General features: G+C 36.4%; 2 protein-coding genes across 4 annotated transcripts; one reads left to right on the forward strand and one right to left on the reverse strand.

Moving 5' to 3' along the window:
- The first annotated feature begins 55 nt into the window (after positions 1 to 55).
- LOC103571028 (uncharacterized) lies at positions 56 to 3641 on the forward strand. The gene is made up of 5 exons (XM_014442480.1): positions 56 to 273; positions 1077 to 1465; positions 1528 to 1947; positions 2013 to 2435; positions 3129 to 3641. The coding sequence occupies exons 1-5, from the start codon at positions 127 to 129 to the stop codon at positions 3454 to 3456; spliced, it is 1707 nt and encodes a 568-aa protein (XP_014297966.1). The 5' UTR covers positions 56 to 126; the 3' UTR covers positions 3457 to 3641.
- A 156-nt stretch (positions 3642 to 3797) lies between these two features.
- LOC103571029 (cadherin-23) lies at positions 3798 to 12416 on the reverse strand. Of its 3 annotated transcripts, none has more exons than XM_008548997.3 (5): positions 12243 to 12416; positions 10350 to 10650; positions 8899 to 9774; positions 4692 to 8832; positions 3798 to 4598 (listed from the first exon to the last, which is right to left on the reverse strand). In XM_008548997.3, exons 2-5 carry the CDS (start codon positions 10642 to 10644, stop codon positions 4382 to 4384), a joined length of 5529 nt encoding a protein of 1842 aa, XP_008547219.1. In that variant the 5' UTR covers positions 10645 to 10650; positions 12243 to 12416; the 3' UTR covers positions 3798 to 4381. The 3 variants fall into 3 exon arrangements, with proteins under 3 accessions (XP_008547219.1, XP_008547218.1, XP_008547220.1); XM_008548996.3 differs by having other exon boundaries at positions 11941 to 12416; XM_008548998.2 differs by lacking the exon at positions 12243 to 12416 and adding an exon at positions 10726 to 11294.
- Between the last annotated feature and the right edge of the window lie 2879 nt (positions 12417 to 15295).

The following is a 15295-nucleotide window of genomic DNA, read 5'->3' on the forward strand; positions in this document are numbered from 1 at the left end:
CACGTTCTCCCAAGTACCGAAAACCGCTGATTAATCATTAATCAATTACTTTTAATTGAAAATTCACATAGTAATTAATTAAGTGTACACTTGAGTATGATTCGTGTGTGAAAAAGGTTCGGAAGAATGTTCGAAACTGGTCGCAGATCGGCAATTAGCAGCTCCGAGCTCGGACTTTACTCTGACAGATCAGAATATTACAGTAACAATAAGTACGGACCAGTTGTTAAGAAAGTTGTCATTGGAATTATGGCTGTCGTTGCAGTAATACTGGTAATTATCGATCTATTATCATCTAGCGAACAATTATTGCATTGCTTTTGACACTTAGATTACGTATCAGAGCCGCAATTTAGCGGAGAGACGCTAAAAAATTTTTTGTCCTCTTAGACCTAAAAATTGAGTAAAAAAAAAATTCATTGCCCAATTTGTTTGCACGCAGAATTTGATGATTGTTAATTAGTATAGAAGTAATAGAGTGTTAATTAAAGTGATTATGAGATATAAAAATTTTCTCTTGGTATTCTGGTGAGCGATGCGGAGCGAAGTGGCTTAAAAATAATGATAGTAATTGTCTAAGTATAAGATTTCTGCATGCTTCACATATAGGGCGGTAACAGTGCTTTGACATACATTGGACACTGTAATATGTGTGATTAAAGTGTCTGATTAAATAAATAATCCGGTGTTTAATTAATTTATTAAAAAGTAATGCCGGTGAGCGAGTTAATAGTTCACGGATCTACAATTTTGAATTTATCAGCAGATCCCGCCCGCTTCTGAATGAGAAAATTTTTTAAAAATAATTGAATAATTTTTTTTAAAAATTACATTTGGAAACGACAATTTTGAAAAAAAAACTTTTTTTGAAATTTATGATTTTTTTTAGTTGGGTAAAAAAATTTGAAAAAATTCTGAGAAATTTTTTTGATTGAGCAAAAAAATCAAAATTTTAAACTAAAGCGAATATACAGAAGTCTATGGTTCAAATTTTTTCTCAAAATATTCAGTAATTTTTGTGTGATGGGTATTCGAAAAAAAACACCTGTCATTTTATAGATACATTTATTTTTCAGGCGGCTATTTTCATTTATGACTTCGCTTCCGGCGCAGTGGCCAGCAGCAAAGTCAGCCAGGAAACGAAGCATGCATACATACTTCAAAATCCATTAAAAAAACCAAATTACTTAAAGAAGACAACAACCGCGGAGCCAGAAGTTGATAGACTGGTGTCGGATATACAGGAGAGATCTGATTACGACGGGAATATTTCTTTCGTCGACACGAAACCGTTGAACACGGGAAGAAGCGGGGACTTGGAGCTACCGGAAATGAGAACTCAAAATTTAGAAAATTTCAAAATGAGACAGAGAATGAGAAACAGTGAAGACGATGACGTTGAGGAAAAGATCGAAAGTAAAGAGATTGTTAACAACCACGCGGTTGTTTATCGCGTAAGACAGATGTGAGTATTAATGAGATAATTAATTTGTTTATTGTTCGAGGTAATTATTGTTATTGTAACAGGTACCATCCAGAGCCAGCCAGTCAAGTCGAGGAATCTAAGCCGACGCCCTTTCACTTTGAATTGAAAACACCGCAACCTTCGTCATTTAAGCGGTTGAAATTCCCTCAGCTTACGCAGTATCGGTATCCGTATCCTTCGAGAAATATTCAAGAGATAATTAAATATATAACTAATGACCCGGCGACTTCTAAGCATGGGATCAAATTCAGCGGCGTATATATGAATCCTAATAAATATGACTATCATCAGATGGGAAGTCTGGTGGCCAATAGCGACCGGTCAGAATTGCACGCCGATTCGGAAGAATTCGAAGAAACCGAAGACGAAACTTCACATCTGGCTATAGGTCATGACCCTTTTTACCCCTACAAACCTAATTATCCTGCTGATGTAAATCTTCTTGCTCCTGCTAATGTCAGGTTTGTTTTGTTTGAAATTTTCTTGTGATAATAAATAAAAAAATCATCTGATGATTCATGTCCAGGTTCTCACCATCGGGTGTCCACCGCTACAATCCTTATCTGGAATCTTACCGGCCTATGATGCAAAATAGACCCGCTGCTGCAGAGTCAAACGACAATGGAGTTTACTCTGGTAGCTATGGAAAAAGACGGAAACCAAAACCGTTCAGTGTCATGCTGGACATTTATCCGATCACGGATCTCAATGATCAGCCGAACAAAAAAACTTCAAGACCTAGACCTGCTATGTCCGGCGAAGAATATTCAGAGTCTAGGAGACCGATAACTTTTGGCCGCGCTAATAGATATTATGCTAATAATCCCGTCACACCGATTCCGCTGATTGCCATGCCTGCGAGCCAGCCTGGAATGTCTGAAGAAGACGAAAAGAAACAAATGATTTTTCATCTTAATTTGTATCCAAGAAAAAAATCTAAACTCAACAGGTAATTTGTAATTAGGACTCTAAAAATTCCAGGGTAAATGGATTTTAATTTAAATCCAAATTCACTGAGTCCTAGAGTTTTAGAAAAATTCACTCTGAACACGGAATTTTTTCTCTAGGGTTGATCTGGATTTTTTTGAAATCCGCCTTCACTAAGACCCGGAGTTTCAATCTCAAATAAATTCCTCTTCGGAGTGAATTCTACTCTGGGATTAAATAAATACGCACACTCCAGATTCAATCCGCGCGCGCTTTGAAAATTTTTTGCAGCTTATACTAATGTAATTAGAAATTTTTAAAATATTTATCTCGATTTTTAGGACAATGTAATTATGTAGAGAAATTTTTTCGACGATTAGTTGAAATACTGCAATTAGTCGAATTATAAAAAAAGTTTCTCTGGAATTATTTTCTTACACATATACCTATATATATATATATATATATATATATATATATGTATAGTTATTATTGTTTGACGTTGTCTCGTTAATAGAATAAGCGAGTATGACTTTCACTGAAAACGTAATCTAGCGTGTGTAGTAAGAGGACGGATGATCAACGCGAAATGTCATCGTGTCGTGACGCAATTTCTAAAATAATATGAATATAAATAAAAAATTAATATAAATATCCATACATATATATATTTATTTATCTACTTATATATTTATGTATTTATTGTTTACTTTAGAAATGATGTGCTGGAAAGATCCGAGGCTATGACTACCGAAGACAAGCAAATCTTTGCGCAGAAGGTCATGTCACCCTTTGATACCATCACCAAACATCTTACGGACCAGTCGGCGATCGAAGAATTCAAATATGAAGCAGACGTGCCAAAACATTCTCCGTTGATTAGCCAGCAGGAAAGTTTCGTGGAAATGCCAAATGAGAAACCGGCAGTAGACAAAATTGGAAACTTTTTGAACCACAGAACAGAAGAACTGAAAAATAATACGGGGTCAAAACCGTTCACTGAAAGTCAAAATCTAGCTGACGGTCTGGTAGCGATAGATTAATTATCAAATAATCTTAAGAAAAATCTAAACATGAAGAATCAGACCTTGGCCAATCAAAAGTGAAAGCTCACGATTTATGTTTCTATAATTGTAATCATAAATGCGGTTAACCATTTCACTTTATAGATGTTCGAGTTAATTCGTTAATCAGCTCTCTATATTCTGATGTTTGAACGCAAAACACCTCAGCGATGCATGTACGTTTTTTTTTAAATTTCAAAATACAATGCAGGCAAACGATGTCAAAAAATAAACAACAAATAAATGTTATGTTTTTATCACCTTGACATTTTCATAGAAGGCAATTCCTAATTTTAATTTATCACAATAATTCAAAGACGTCATTATAATTTTTTATCTTTATATAAATATTGTAAAATATACATTCTTTTATATATATCTATGTATGTGTATAACGTCATATATCTATTTTTAAATTAAATACTAGTTTTATATTATAATATATATTACAAAACGTAACTTAACGTTTGAATGTACAAATTTTTTAATTCTTAAGGCCGTTCTCAGACAGTGCCCCCCTCCCCCACTTTTTAAAATATTCAATGACTCAATTATAGTGACCGTATTCAAATTTTGATAATTAATTTTAAAAAAAAGTGAAGTAAAGCCGAGACAGATTTTTAAAAATTACTTACAGTTGACATCAATTAGAAGTCAAATGAAATTTGGAAATAAGTTTCAGTAAAATCTTCATTATAATTTTGGATGTCAAATTTATTACCAAATTTCATTTAACTCCTAATTGATGTCAACTGTCATTAATTTTTTAAAAATTTATCTCAGCGGTCATTGAATATTTTTAAAAAGTGGGGGCGCTGTCTGAGAATGTTCTTAATTGGAACTTATCTTCAATTAAAATAATAAAAATTATTAGCACCACTTATAGATAAATTTATACAGAAATCTATGATCTGGACAGAGTACTGGGATGGTAGAGAGTCGTGTCCGCACCCCACTCATACGGACCCTCATGGGGACCCAGCGTGACCATGGTCCCGGGACCCAGAGTTCCCAAAGTCGTGTGAGAGTGAGCATTGACCATCCCGGGTCCTGAGGACACGTAACTCAATGGCGGACGGGTCTGTTCTCGGATGCGCGCATGCTTGACTCGTCTTTTGTACCTGGAAAAAGTAAATAATTGCTCATTGGTAATTAGTATTATGCAGATATTTGTCGAGCAATTAAGCAATTGAGGACAGATAGTAAATTCTTACTTGGAATGCATACAGCAAAGCGTGCAGCTGGAAATAATTGCTGCAAGACCAACGAGAGCCGCGATAGCCAGCACCCACATCTGAGTCATAGAAGCGTCCGCTCTGGCAACAGTGGCTGCGCAATGCTGAACTCTCTCGACGTGGAACTTCTCGTATACTTTTTTAAGTTCATCATTTTTCGGATCACGAAGGAGCGCCTTCATCTCTTCTAGATCGTAGGCCTCGCGACCTACCATCTGGAAGCAGGAACTCGTCGATGAAAAGTCAAGGCTGTTGTCGTCTTTCGAATAGAACTGGGTGTCGTAGACGTTAACGGTGATGGGGAGAGACAACGCTTGTTGTACGGCTTTCTCGAAGTCTTCTAGAGTCTTTCTTACCTCAGCAGGCGGCTTAGAGAACACGAATTTCAACATATCGCGGTCTCGTAACAAAAATATTCTAAGAGTTACTTTAGTATCTCTGCCGGGTATTTTAGAATTGTTTGCGGTAATCGGTATTTCCATGAACCCATCAGAGAATCCGGCTAGAGATCCAGTCGTCCTTAGCTCCCCGGTCGCGGGATTCAGTGCCAAGTAAGACGGGATTTTTTTCTTGGCCATCGAAGGCTCGGCAAGTGACGTAAAAGATACTTGACCCATTGCGTAATTAATGGGGAGTGCTTCTGAATCTTCGTCATAGGCCTCAAGGGTAATGAGACTCGTGTCTATTGGCACATTTAATCTTACACCTATAGTTATATTATCTTTCATAAATCGCGGCTTATTGTCGTCAACGTCCAGTACTTTGATCATCACCTGTCTTTCAGAAGGATCTTGGCGATTGTAAGGCTTAGGAATCACATCAGACTTTTGAACGGGATATTTATAGCACTTTACTGTAATCAAATGCCGCGCAGAGGTTTCGCGATCTATGCGGCCGCCGGTTTTTATCACCGCGGAATTGTTATCTAGACGTTCGATTGTAAAAAGCCCGCCTTCGTTGCCGTAAATGATTACGTAGTCGATCATTCCGTTTTCCCCAACGTCTTCGTCGATTGCTTCGATCATTCCGACGACGGTTCCTTCGGGAACTTCTTCCTGAATACTCAGTTCTATGGGCGGACTGTCCAGACTTCTTTTGAAATGCGGCTTGTGGTCGTCGATGTCGTTGACGATTACTTGCAATACTCTTGACGCTTGTTGAGGCGGATCTCCTAGATCCTGAGCAATCAAAATCAGAGTATAACTGTCCTTGACCTCTCTGTCCAACAATTTTCTGGTGGTTATCAATCCCGTGTCTCCGTTGATGCGAAAAGCGCTGGCGTCATTTCCGAAATTTCCGTCCTCCAGAAACTTGAAGGTGATTTTTCCGTTGGGCAAATTGGGATCGTCGGGATCTGAAGCGACTACTTGGAAAACTGGGCTACCGATTGTTGAATTTTCTGATATATAAGCGATCTCATCTAACGTTGGGCGTATGAACAGAGGAACGCCGTCATTACTGACAACGTCGCCGATGTACAAAGTCAGCGAAACGTCGGAATGCAAAACAGGATTACCAGAATCCTGGGCTCTGACTCGCATCATATAGGGCTCAGTTCTTCCTTTGCCAGTGAGCTTTTTCGCCGAAGATATTTCTCCCGTCTTGTGATTTATCTTGAACAGCCCATTGGCTTCGCCTTCGTCGATTATTTCAAAATGGATCTCGCCGCCTTTACCCTCATCCGGATCAGTGGCGGTGATGTTGACAATACTGACATTCATGGGAGCGTTTTCGGGAATCACTGCTGTGTAAGAAGACTGCAGGAAACTCGGGGCATTGTCATTGACATCCAGGACATCAACAGTGACAAGGACTCGTGTAGTTTTCTGCTCAGCGCCACCTTGAGGCATATCGGAAGCGATGACGTAGAACCTCAAGACCGACTGTCGCTCGCGATCCAGAGCCGTGTTCTCTGCGATCTGAATATTTCCGCCCATCGGATCTATTTCGAACAAGTTTGCGTTCTCTCCAGTAAGAGCGTATCTCACTTCTCCGAAACCCCTTCTTATTTCTTGCTCGGTATTAGAACTGTCCATGTCGATAGCTTTGATGTTCAAAATTATTTTTCCCGGCTTGGAATCTTCAAGAACCGATACCTTGTAATCTTTCTGAGTGAATACTGGACTATTGTCATTAGTATCCTGGACTTCTACGATGACAGTCGTCTCAGACATTCTTCTAGTGATGTCGTAATCGAGAGCCAGGGCGCGAACTTTGAATTTTATAAACTTCTGACCCAGAGACTCGTAATCCAGCCGCTTGCTCAGCACAATGTTTCCGCTCTGCACACCGACATTTACATAACTGTCATCTGCGTCTTCTCTGACCAACTCAAACCTCTGAACCGGGTGGCCACTGAGTTCCTTGGCGGAGAGCATCAGTAACGTAGTGCCCAGTGGCTGCTCTTCGGGAACAGTGACGCGGATCACTGGATTATTAGCAGACCAACCGGAATTCAAAAAAATCGGGTTGTCGTCGCTGAACGCTTGGATATAAATAGTAACTTCAGTCTTATCTATCTGTTTATCTTTATCTACTATGGCATTAACATCTTCCACTTGAATGGTCAGAATAATAACAGCTGCAACTTGATAATCTAGGACACGGTTGACGGAAATCATTCCGCTAGTCGAGTTTATTCTGAACGCACTCTTATAATCATATGGAGAAGTGCTTTTTAACGCGACTCCAGTCTTATCAACGGCATTAATGGGTTCTACGATTGAATACTTTAATTTTGAATCAGAATCTGGATCAGTCGCGGTAACTTTCAGCACGGAATCTCCAATAGCCGCGCGCTCGGAGACGTAGACCAGATAAGTTGAGTTGCTGAATTTAGGAGGCTTGTTATTGACATCCAGAATAGTCACAGTGACTGTCGTGGTCGCAGTTTCTCGCACTGGAGTTCCCGAATCCACGGCATAGACAATAACTTCATACTTATCACCCCCGGCATCCAAATCCAGGCGCGCGTCAGGTGAGACGGTGATAATTCCTGAACTGGAATCAATTACGAAATTGTCTTTAGCTCCCGACGCAATGTAGTACTGGATCAACTGGTCTCGTCCATCCGGGTCGTTGGCAATCACTCTAATGACTTCCGTACCTGGACTAGCATTTTCTAGAAGTCTTGCTCGGTAGCTATTGGGACCAGGCGGTCCGCCTTTGAAGTTCCCTCGGAAAACCGGTCGCTGGTTACCTGGAACTCCAACTCGCACTAGTAATTTAGCTTCGGAATACAACGGAGGGTATCCGTGATCAGTAGCGCGGATGTCTAGTTCGTAGAGACCTCGTTCAGTGTCTCCAGACTTTGCTGGTAAGTTCATTATCACTTCTCCAGTCTCGGAGTTTATTTTGAAAACGTCTTCGGTCATTCCATTGTGATGACTTATCGAGTAAGTTACTTTTCCGTTTCCATGCGCTGGCCCGTCAACGTCAGTGGCGCGAACAAACATCTGGGGTTCAAAACTAGTCGCACCTTCGCGAACAGTTCGCGAGTATTCTTTCTGCTCAAAAACTGGCGCGTTGTCATTAACATCGTCCAGTTCGATCAAAACATTCACCGTAGAAACTCTTCCACCCCCATCACGAGCTTCCATCGTCAAAGAATAGGACTTCTGGGTCTCGTAGTCCAGCGGCTTCGCCACCCAAATTCCCCCTTCTGTAGAATCTGTTCTAAACTTATCAGCTCCGAATCCCCGTAGAGTATAAGTCAGTTCTCCATAAGCTCCGCTGTCTAGATCCATCGCCACGATATCACCAAACTTGGCGCCAGGTTTTGAATCTTCGCGGACCGAGAGCTTGTAAACCGCTTGAGTAAATTCCGGCGCATGATCATTAGCATCCAGCAGACTTACATGGATTCGAGAGAAAGCCGCTACACGATCGCCCACTGACGCGGTTACGTCAAACTCTAATTCCCGTTTCCTAGGATCGTCTACGTCGTAATCAAGAACTTGAGGATCTCGGACTTTTATTACAACCGGCACACGACCCTGAGCGAATTCCGGCGTCACTGAAAAAGCTCTGCTGATTCCTGGGTACCCTGGAGCATCTCGCAAAGCCAGACGGAACTTGGCGTTGTCTCCAACATCATCGTCACTTACTACCATGTTGAGTCCTGTAAGAAATCACCCAATTAGCAGTTGAATAAATTATTTAAATAAAAAGTTTTATAAAATCTGACCTGGTAGCGGCGTATCCACGCCAATGTCTTCCAGAACTTTGATATTATAAAAGTCATCGCTGAATTTAGGCGACAGATCATCAACATCTCTGACGACAATCGTCACGACCGAGGCCGTTGAGTCAGCAGGAATTTCATTGTTAATTAACTCAGTAGCTCGTACACGAAATGTATAAATTCCGCCGTCATGTAAAATTCTCGACTCCTCTCTATCCAGCGGAATTTCCGTGGTCACTAATGTGCCCACAGTAATATCTCCTTCCTTAGAAGTTTTTAAATCAAAGTGATTAAGATCATCACCCTCGAGAGTGAGCAAGACGCTGCGTGACTGACCAGTATCTCCGTCACGAGCTCTTATGGTCATTACCGTGTATCCGGGAGAAGTGTTTTCCGGTATCGCCGCGCTATAAGGAGCGTTTAGAAAAATCGGTGGCTGATCCTGGACGTCCAGAACATCAACTGCAACAGTCGCTTTGGCCTGCAATCGCTTGCCAGGATCACTGGCACCGTCCGTAGCCAACAGCGTAATCAAATATGAGCTACGTCGCTCGTAATTCAACGGTCGCAAGACACTTATCTTCACGTCATACTTTCCCTCAGTTATTTTCTCAGTCGTGACGTTGAAAACAGTGCAAGAATCATCGTCAGTGGAAGCTGGCACGCACTTGACATCAACGTCAGCGTTTACGCCCCCGTCACGATCAGTCACCGTGACAGTACCCTCTGGTAGTAATAGACTTCCAACGCTAGCACTCTCGGGAATTCGCGTTGCGTAAGGACGCCCGTGATACATTGGCGGGTTGTCATTTTCATCTAGCACAGCTATTTCGCGTCTTAGAGACACTGTGTTCGGTTCCGAACCAGCTACGCCTTCATCTAAACAAATAAAAAAGTTAAACACAATCAAGAAAAAATTAATATTGTTTGAAATGCTGTGTCATAGTGAAGCCGGGTCATGTTGGTCATTCTTGCAGAAATTTGAATAAACTCATGGAAAATTACTATGACCAGAAAAATTTGATCTGTTTTAAATCAGTTAAAAATTTTTAATTATTTCTATTCAATTTTACTTTTTACTTGTACTTAATTACCGCGAAATTCAAATGAATTTTGCCCATACTGTCCCTTATTTAAACTATTTTCAGGTTTCAATAATTTTTAGTCTGCTTTTGGTCGCCTTTGGATCAAAATCAGACTTTCACTGCCTGTTATTGTTCTTAGTCTTTGATTGTCCAGATCAAGAACATCTTGAAATTTTTATAAAAATTCAAAGAGACCAATCAGTCCAAATACAATCCAAGACTAAAATCAGATCAAATTTTCCAGCTGGATTATCAATTTTACTACGGCCATAGTAATTTATCCATGGCCAACATACTCCATTTACTATGGACTGCATTTACCACAGCATTTAAAACTAAAATAATATTGTTGAGAAATAACGAAATTACCTGTAATACTTATTATAACTTCAATAAGATCCTGCGCCTCACGGTCCAATGATTTACGCAGCGTGACTACTCCATTGTCTCTATTCACTGTAAAATATTCACCACTGATCGAGTAATGTAATTTAGAACCCTCTGGATCTTCGCCTAGGAGTGTGTAAACAGCAGCTCCTGGAAGAGTTCCTTCGGAAACTGCCAGGCGTGACATGTCCCCTCCATGGATGAAATGCGGCGCTCGGTTTATCACTTGACCTCTCACACTCGAGGTCAGCAATGCGATCCATATGAAAATCCTCATTGTCACCTTTTGATAAAAAGTATATAAGTACCTCCATTACACATTAACTAAAAAAGGTAAACAGAAGGTACTCATAATTACAGGTCGCGTTATGAGTTGCCAATAAGGAAATTTGTGGTCGACTTGGGACTACCGGTTTCGACCACGGAATCGTGATAAAAGTTGTTAGAAATTACCAGCCCATTTGCGGATTGCTATTAGTTTTAAATCCTCATCCCTGATTTAAATTTACAAAATAAAAAACTTTCTAGTCAAGTCCAGAAAAAATACCAACATGGGAAATAATTTTTATACTCAGGCAGAGGCTCCAACTAATTTTTCAACCATTCGTAACATATTTTATCTGAGATAAATCACGAATAGTTAATGACTAAGGCGAAAGTAATTTTAAAAAAAAAATTTTAATTACAAATTCTCCGACAAAAATATTCGTAACTTTCTACTCGATCTTAGATGAACTCAAGTGCAAAGGGAATATTATGTAAGCCGACTGTCAGAAATGCGTCTCAGACTCTCACTTACTATTGTAAGAGATTACAATAAACTTATTTTGTTTTATCACTGGTTTATTTAACCCGAACCGGAACAATAAAATAATCTACTGTTTAAATTTTACGCCGTTATAAAACAAATTTACCTGAGTCTCTGATACAGAATACAACAAAAGTGCCGAGCTTACGTACACAGAATTAATAAATTTTATTAGAAAAAAAAAAAAATAAATAAAATCCGTTATCGTACTGTAGCCTCGTTGTTAATTCCTGGCACGTTACCGTCATGTTATGCATTAAATTATCCAGCAGGAAATACCATGACTGATTTTTACACTCAGTATAAAAATAATTATACACAAAGCTATGAAAAAAAAAATATATATATATATATTTATATATATTTTTAAACAGTAATTATAATCAGTAATATGGTTATGAAGTTACCAGATAATTAACAATTTTTTTTTCAACACTAATTTAAAAAAAAAAAAAACTAAAAAAATGCACATGTAGAAAATTAAAAAAACTATAAGTGTAATTTTTTTAAATATTTTTTTTTTCAATAGCACATGAGTAATCTGTAATTATAATTATGAACACTAGTCTAGTCTGAACTGGTCCATATCGCGTTCATTTGAAACCTGGACATGACACATGCAGGCATTGAAATCTCGAGGTCGCTTATTACATTTTTCGGGGCTGAGGTTACTGTTCGAAGTGAAAACATCGTTTCCTGCTGCATTCATCCCTATACTAGTGATATTATAATTATTATCATGATTACTGGTTAGAATAAAATTACCATCGCGGAGGTATACAAAGAAGACTCGTTTTCATTTGATCTGATGGCAAGACACTAGACACTAGGACATGATTAACGGCACGTTGATTCTAACTGTCTCTCGGCCGCTACTCCATGGCCTCCTGTCCCAGAGTCTTAATCACAGAATAAAAAACTCCCGTTATAAAACGGAACGTCACGAGCATGGAATGTCAGAAATATGTCATATCTTACAACTTAAATTTATCACTAAAAAATCAATTGGTAAATAACCGAAATTTGTGGATTTTTTACACTTGTGTTCACTCGAAATCATAACTCACCGGGTCATCAGTCACCTCATCCTCACTTTTGTACCAAAATCCAACAGATCCTCGCAGTTATTGATCAACTACTTGATATTATTTGGGCACATTTGGAGGTAATTTAAAAAAATACTAAAAGTTAAATCTCGTAGCCAGGTAAAAGTTCCAAGCCGGTGTCAGCAAGGCGATGGACAGGCGCACACTGCATCGTAAGGAGGTATGTGGCCTCTAGCACAAGGGGAGTGGAAGAAGGAATAAACCGACTGGGTGAGAGAGAGAAAATAAGGTGGTATATACAGGTATAGAATTGTAGAGTCGATTCTCCGTAACTCCAACAGGTAATCGAGGATTTAACGTCCTATCTCGTGCGCTCCGAGTGTAAGTTAACTCTCTGAAGGAAAAGGAGGTGATATTAAGGAGGTAGAGAGTGAGATCTAGAGAAAGAGATGACTAGATCAGCCGTTCACCTACAGACACTCTATGGCTTACTGGTACTCCATGAAACACGAGAACTAGAAACTCAACAAATCCTAGTCCTAGAAAATACTACCGACTATTTATTATTACCATTATCATTATTAGACTTACGCCCATAGCCTGGATTAATAAAATCTAAATCTTTAAGCGAAGGCGTCCGATCACACTGGGGAGAGATCTAGAGCCAAAGGTCAAGGGTCGTTGGACTTTTACATTGATTTATTATTCATTATTGTTTTATTTAATTGTTGGTGTAATTATTTGTCAGAAGTAGTTTTATATTAGAAGGAGGGTTCAGTTTTCAAGGTATGCATTTGTGAGAATGTAATTCGCTTCCGTAAGTTTTCATATGTATATTATTTGTTTGTTGCATACAATAGGGAATAGTAGTTATATATATTTATATATGTGTACAGTTTTGAGGAGAATGGTGTACTGCAAAAGAGGGAAAGGTATTTCGTGATGCAGTCCCGTGAGTTAAACGCAGCAGAACGTATCCTTATCCTGGGAAATGCTGGACATTATAAAGTTGCTGCATGAGAAGATGCGAAAAATATGAAGGAGTGGAGGTGATATTAGACGGCTAACCCACTTCTCACGCCGCCGAACAAAAATATATAAATGTTATGTAAGAAAATATATATATTATTTTGTAGTATGTTTTTTAAATTTAATTTGATGCAAAAAATTTATTTTTAGGGTTTGTAAGACACGAGGACACATCTGGCTGTCAATTGCGACGGTTAACCCATGAGCGATAAATTACGGGATCGGAGCGAATCGTTATGTTGAAGTGAAAATAAAAAAAAGGGTTTTTTTATTTGATCGAAAATTTTTTACGCCTCTGGGCAAATCTTTCGTGTAATTTCGGGCATTTTTTATTGCGAACTACCGATGATGGCAAACGGGTTCGATTTCATGGAATATATTTTATTGGAAGCTGAATTTTGGTAAAGCGACAAATGGCTTTTTTGTGCAAGAGTTCGATGAACTAATTTTATTTTTTTTGTTACTCTTTAGGTGTTTAATCTGCTCGAAATGTTATTTATGGAAATTATTTTAATTGTTTATTACCTGAAGCGCAACATGGGTATTGCGTTGCGATTGTGTTCCACGTGAGAGGAGAAAGTTTTTTTACCTTTTAGACGATACACGTTTTACATCATTAATTTATTATTGTAATTAGTGTTACGTATTTTTAACACTTTGTTCACACGTTCTAAAATCTTTATAGTCATCCTAAACAAACAATTATAAATTATAATTATAACTGTTGATATAATTGTAATTATCATCATAATACAAATAGAAATTATGTAAGAATTTTTTTTATTTTATTTAAAATTTTTACCAAAATAAAATAATTTTATTCAAAAAAATTCACTAGAGAATTTTTAAAAAATTTCGTGTATGAATTTATTTTATTTTTTTTTCAAATAAATTATTTTAAAAAATTTTTAAATTAATTAACTGTAAAATTTTAAAAAAATTGATTAATTTCAAAATTTTCTTAAATGAATTTATTAAAATTTTTTAAAAATAATTTAATTGAAAAAATCTTTCAAATTAATTTTCTATAAAATTTTTTAATAATTTTACCGAAATAAAATAATTTTATTCAAAAAAATTCACTACAGAATTTTCAAAAAATATCTTGTATGAATTTATTTTTTTTTTTTTTTAAATAAATTATTTTTAAAAATTTTTAAATTAATTAACAATAAAATTTTTAAAAAATTGATTAATTTCAAAATTTTCTTCAATAAATTTATTAGAATTTTTTTAAAAATAATTTAATTAAAAAAATCTTTCAAATTAATTATCTATAGAATTTTTTAATAATTTTACCAAAATAAAATAATTTTATTCAAAAAAATTCACTACAGAATTTTTAAAAAATTTCTTGTATGAATTTATTTTATTTTTTTTTTAAATAAATTATTTAAAAAAATTTTTAAATTAATTAACTGTAAAATTTTAAAAAAATTGATTAATTTCAAAATTTTCTTAAATGAATTTATAAAAATTTTTTTAAAATAATTTATTTAAAAAAATCTTTCATATTAATTATCTATAGAATTTTTTAATAATTTTACCAAAATAAAATAATTTTATTCAAAAAAATTCACTACAGAATTTTTAAAAAATATCTTGTATGAATTTATTTTTTTTTTTTTTTAAATAAATTATTTTTAAAAATTTTTAAATTAATTAACAATAAAATTTAAAAAAAATTGATTAATTTCAAAATTTTCTTCAATAAATTTATTAGAATTTTTTAAAAATAATTTAATTAAAAAAATCTTTCAAATTAATTATCTACAGAATTTTTTAAAAATTTTATCAAAATAAAATTTCCAGAAAAAAATTAATTACAGAAATTTGTAAAAATTCATTAATTTAAAAATTACTTAAATAAATTAATTATAATTTAAAAAAAATAAATAAATTTATTAAAACAAATTACGTAAATAATTTGATTAAAAATTTCTATTAAAAAAAATAAATGAAACATTTTTTTCCCGTCATCGATCCCCAATAAATAAATTTTATCGCACATAATTCGTCACAGAATGTCGCCGAATCCTTTTAGA

This window comes from Microplitis demolitor, chromosome 7 (genome assembly GCF_026212275.2).
Source record: "Microplitis demolitor isolate Queensland-Clemson2020A chromosome 7, iyMicDemo2.1a, whole genome shotgun sequence".
Taxonomy (NCBI): Eukaryota; Metazoa; Arthropoda; class Insecta; order Hymenoptera; family Braconidae; genus Microplitis; species Microplitis demolitor.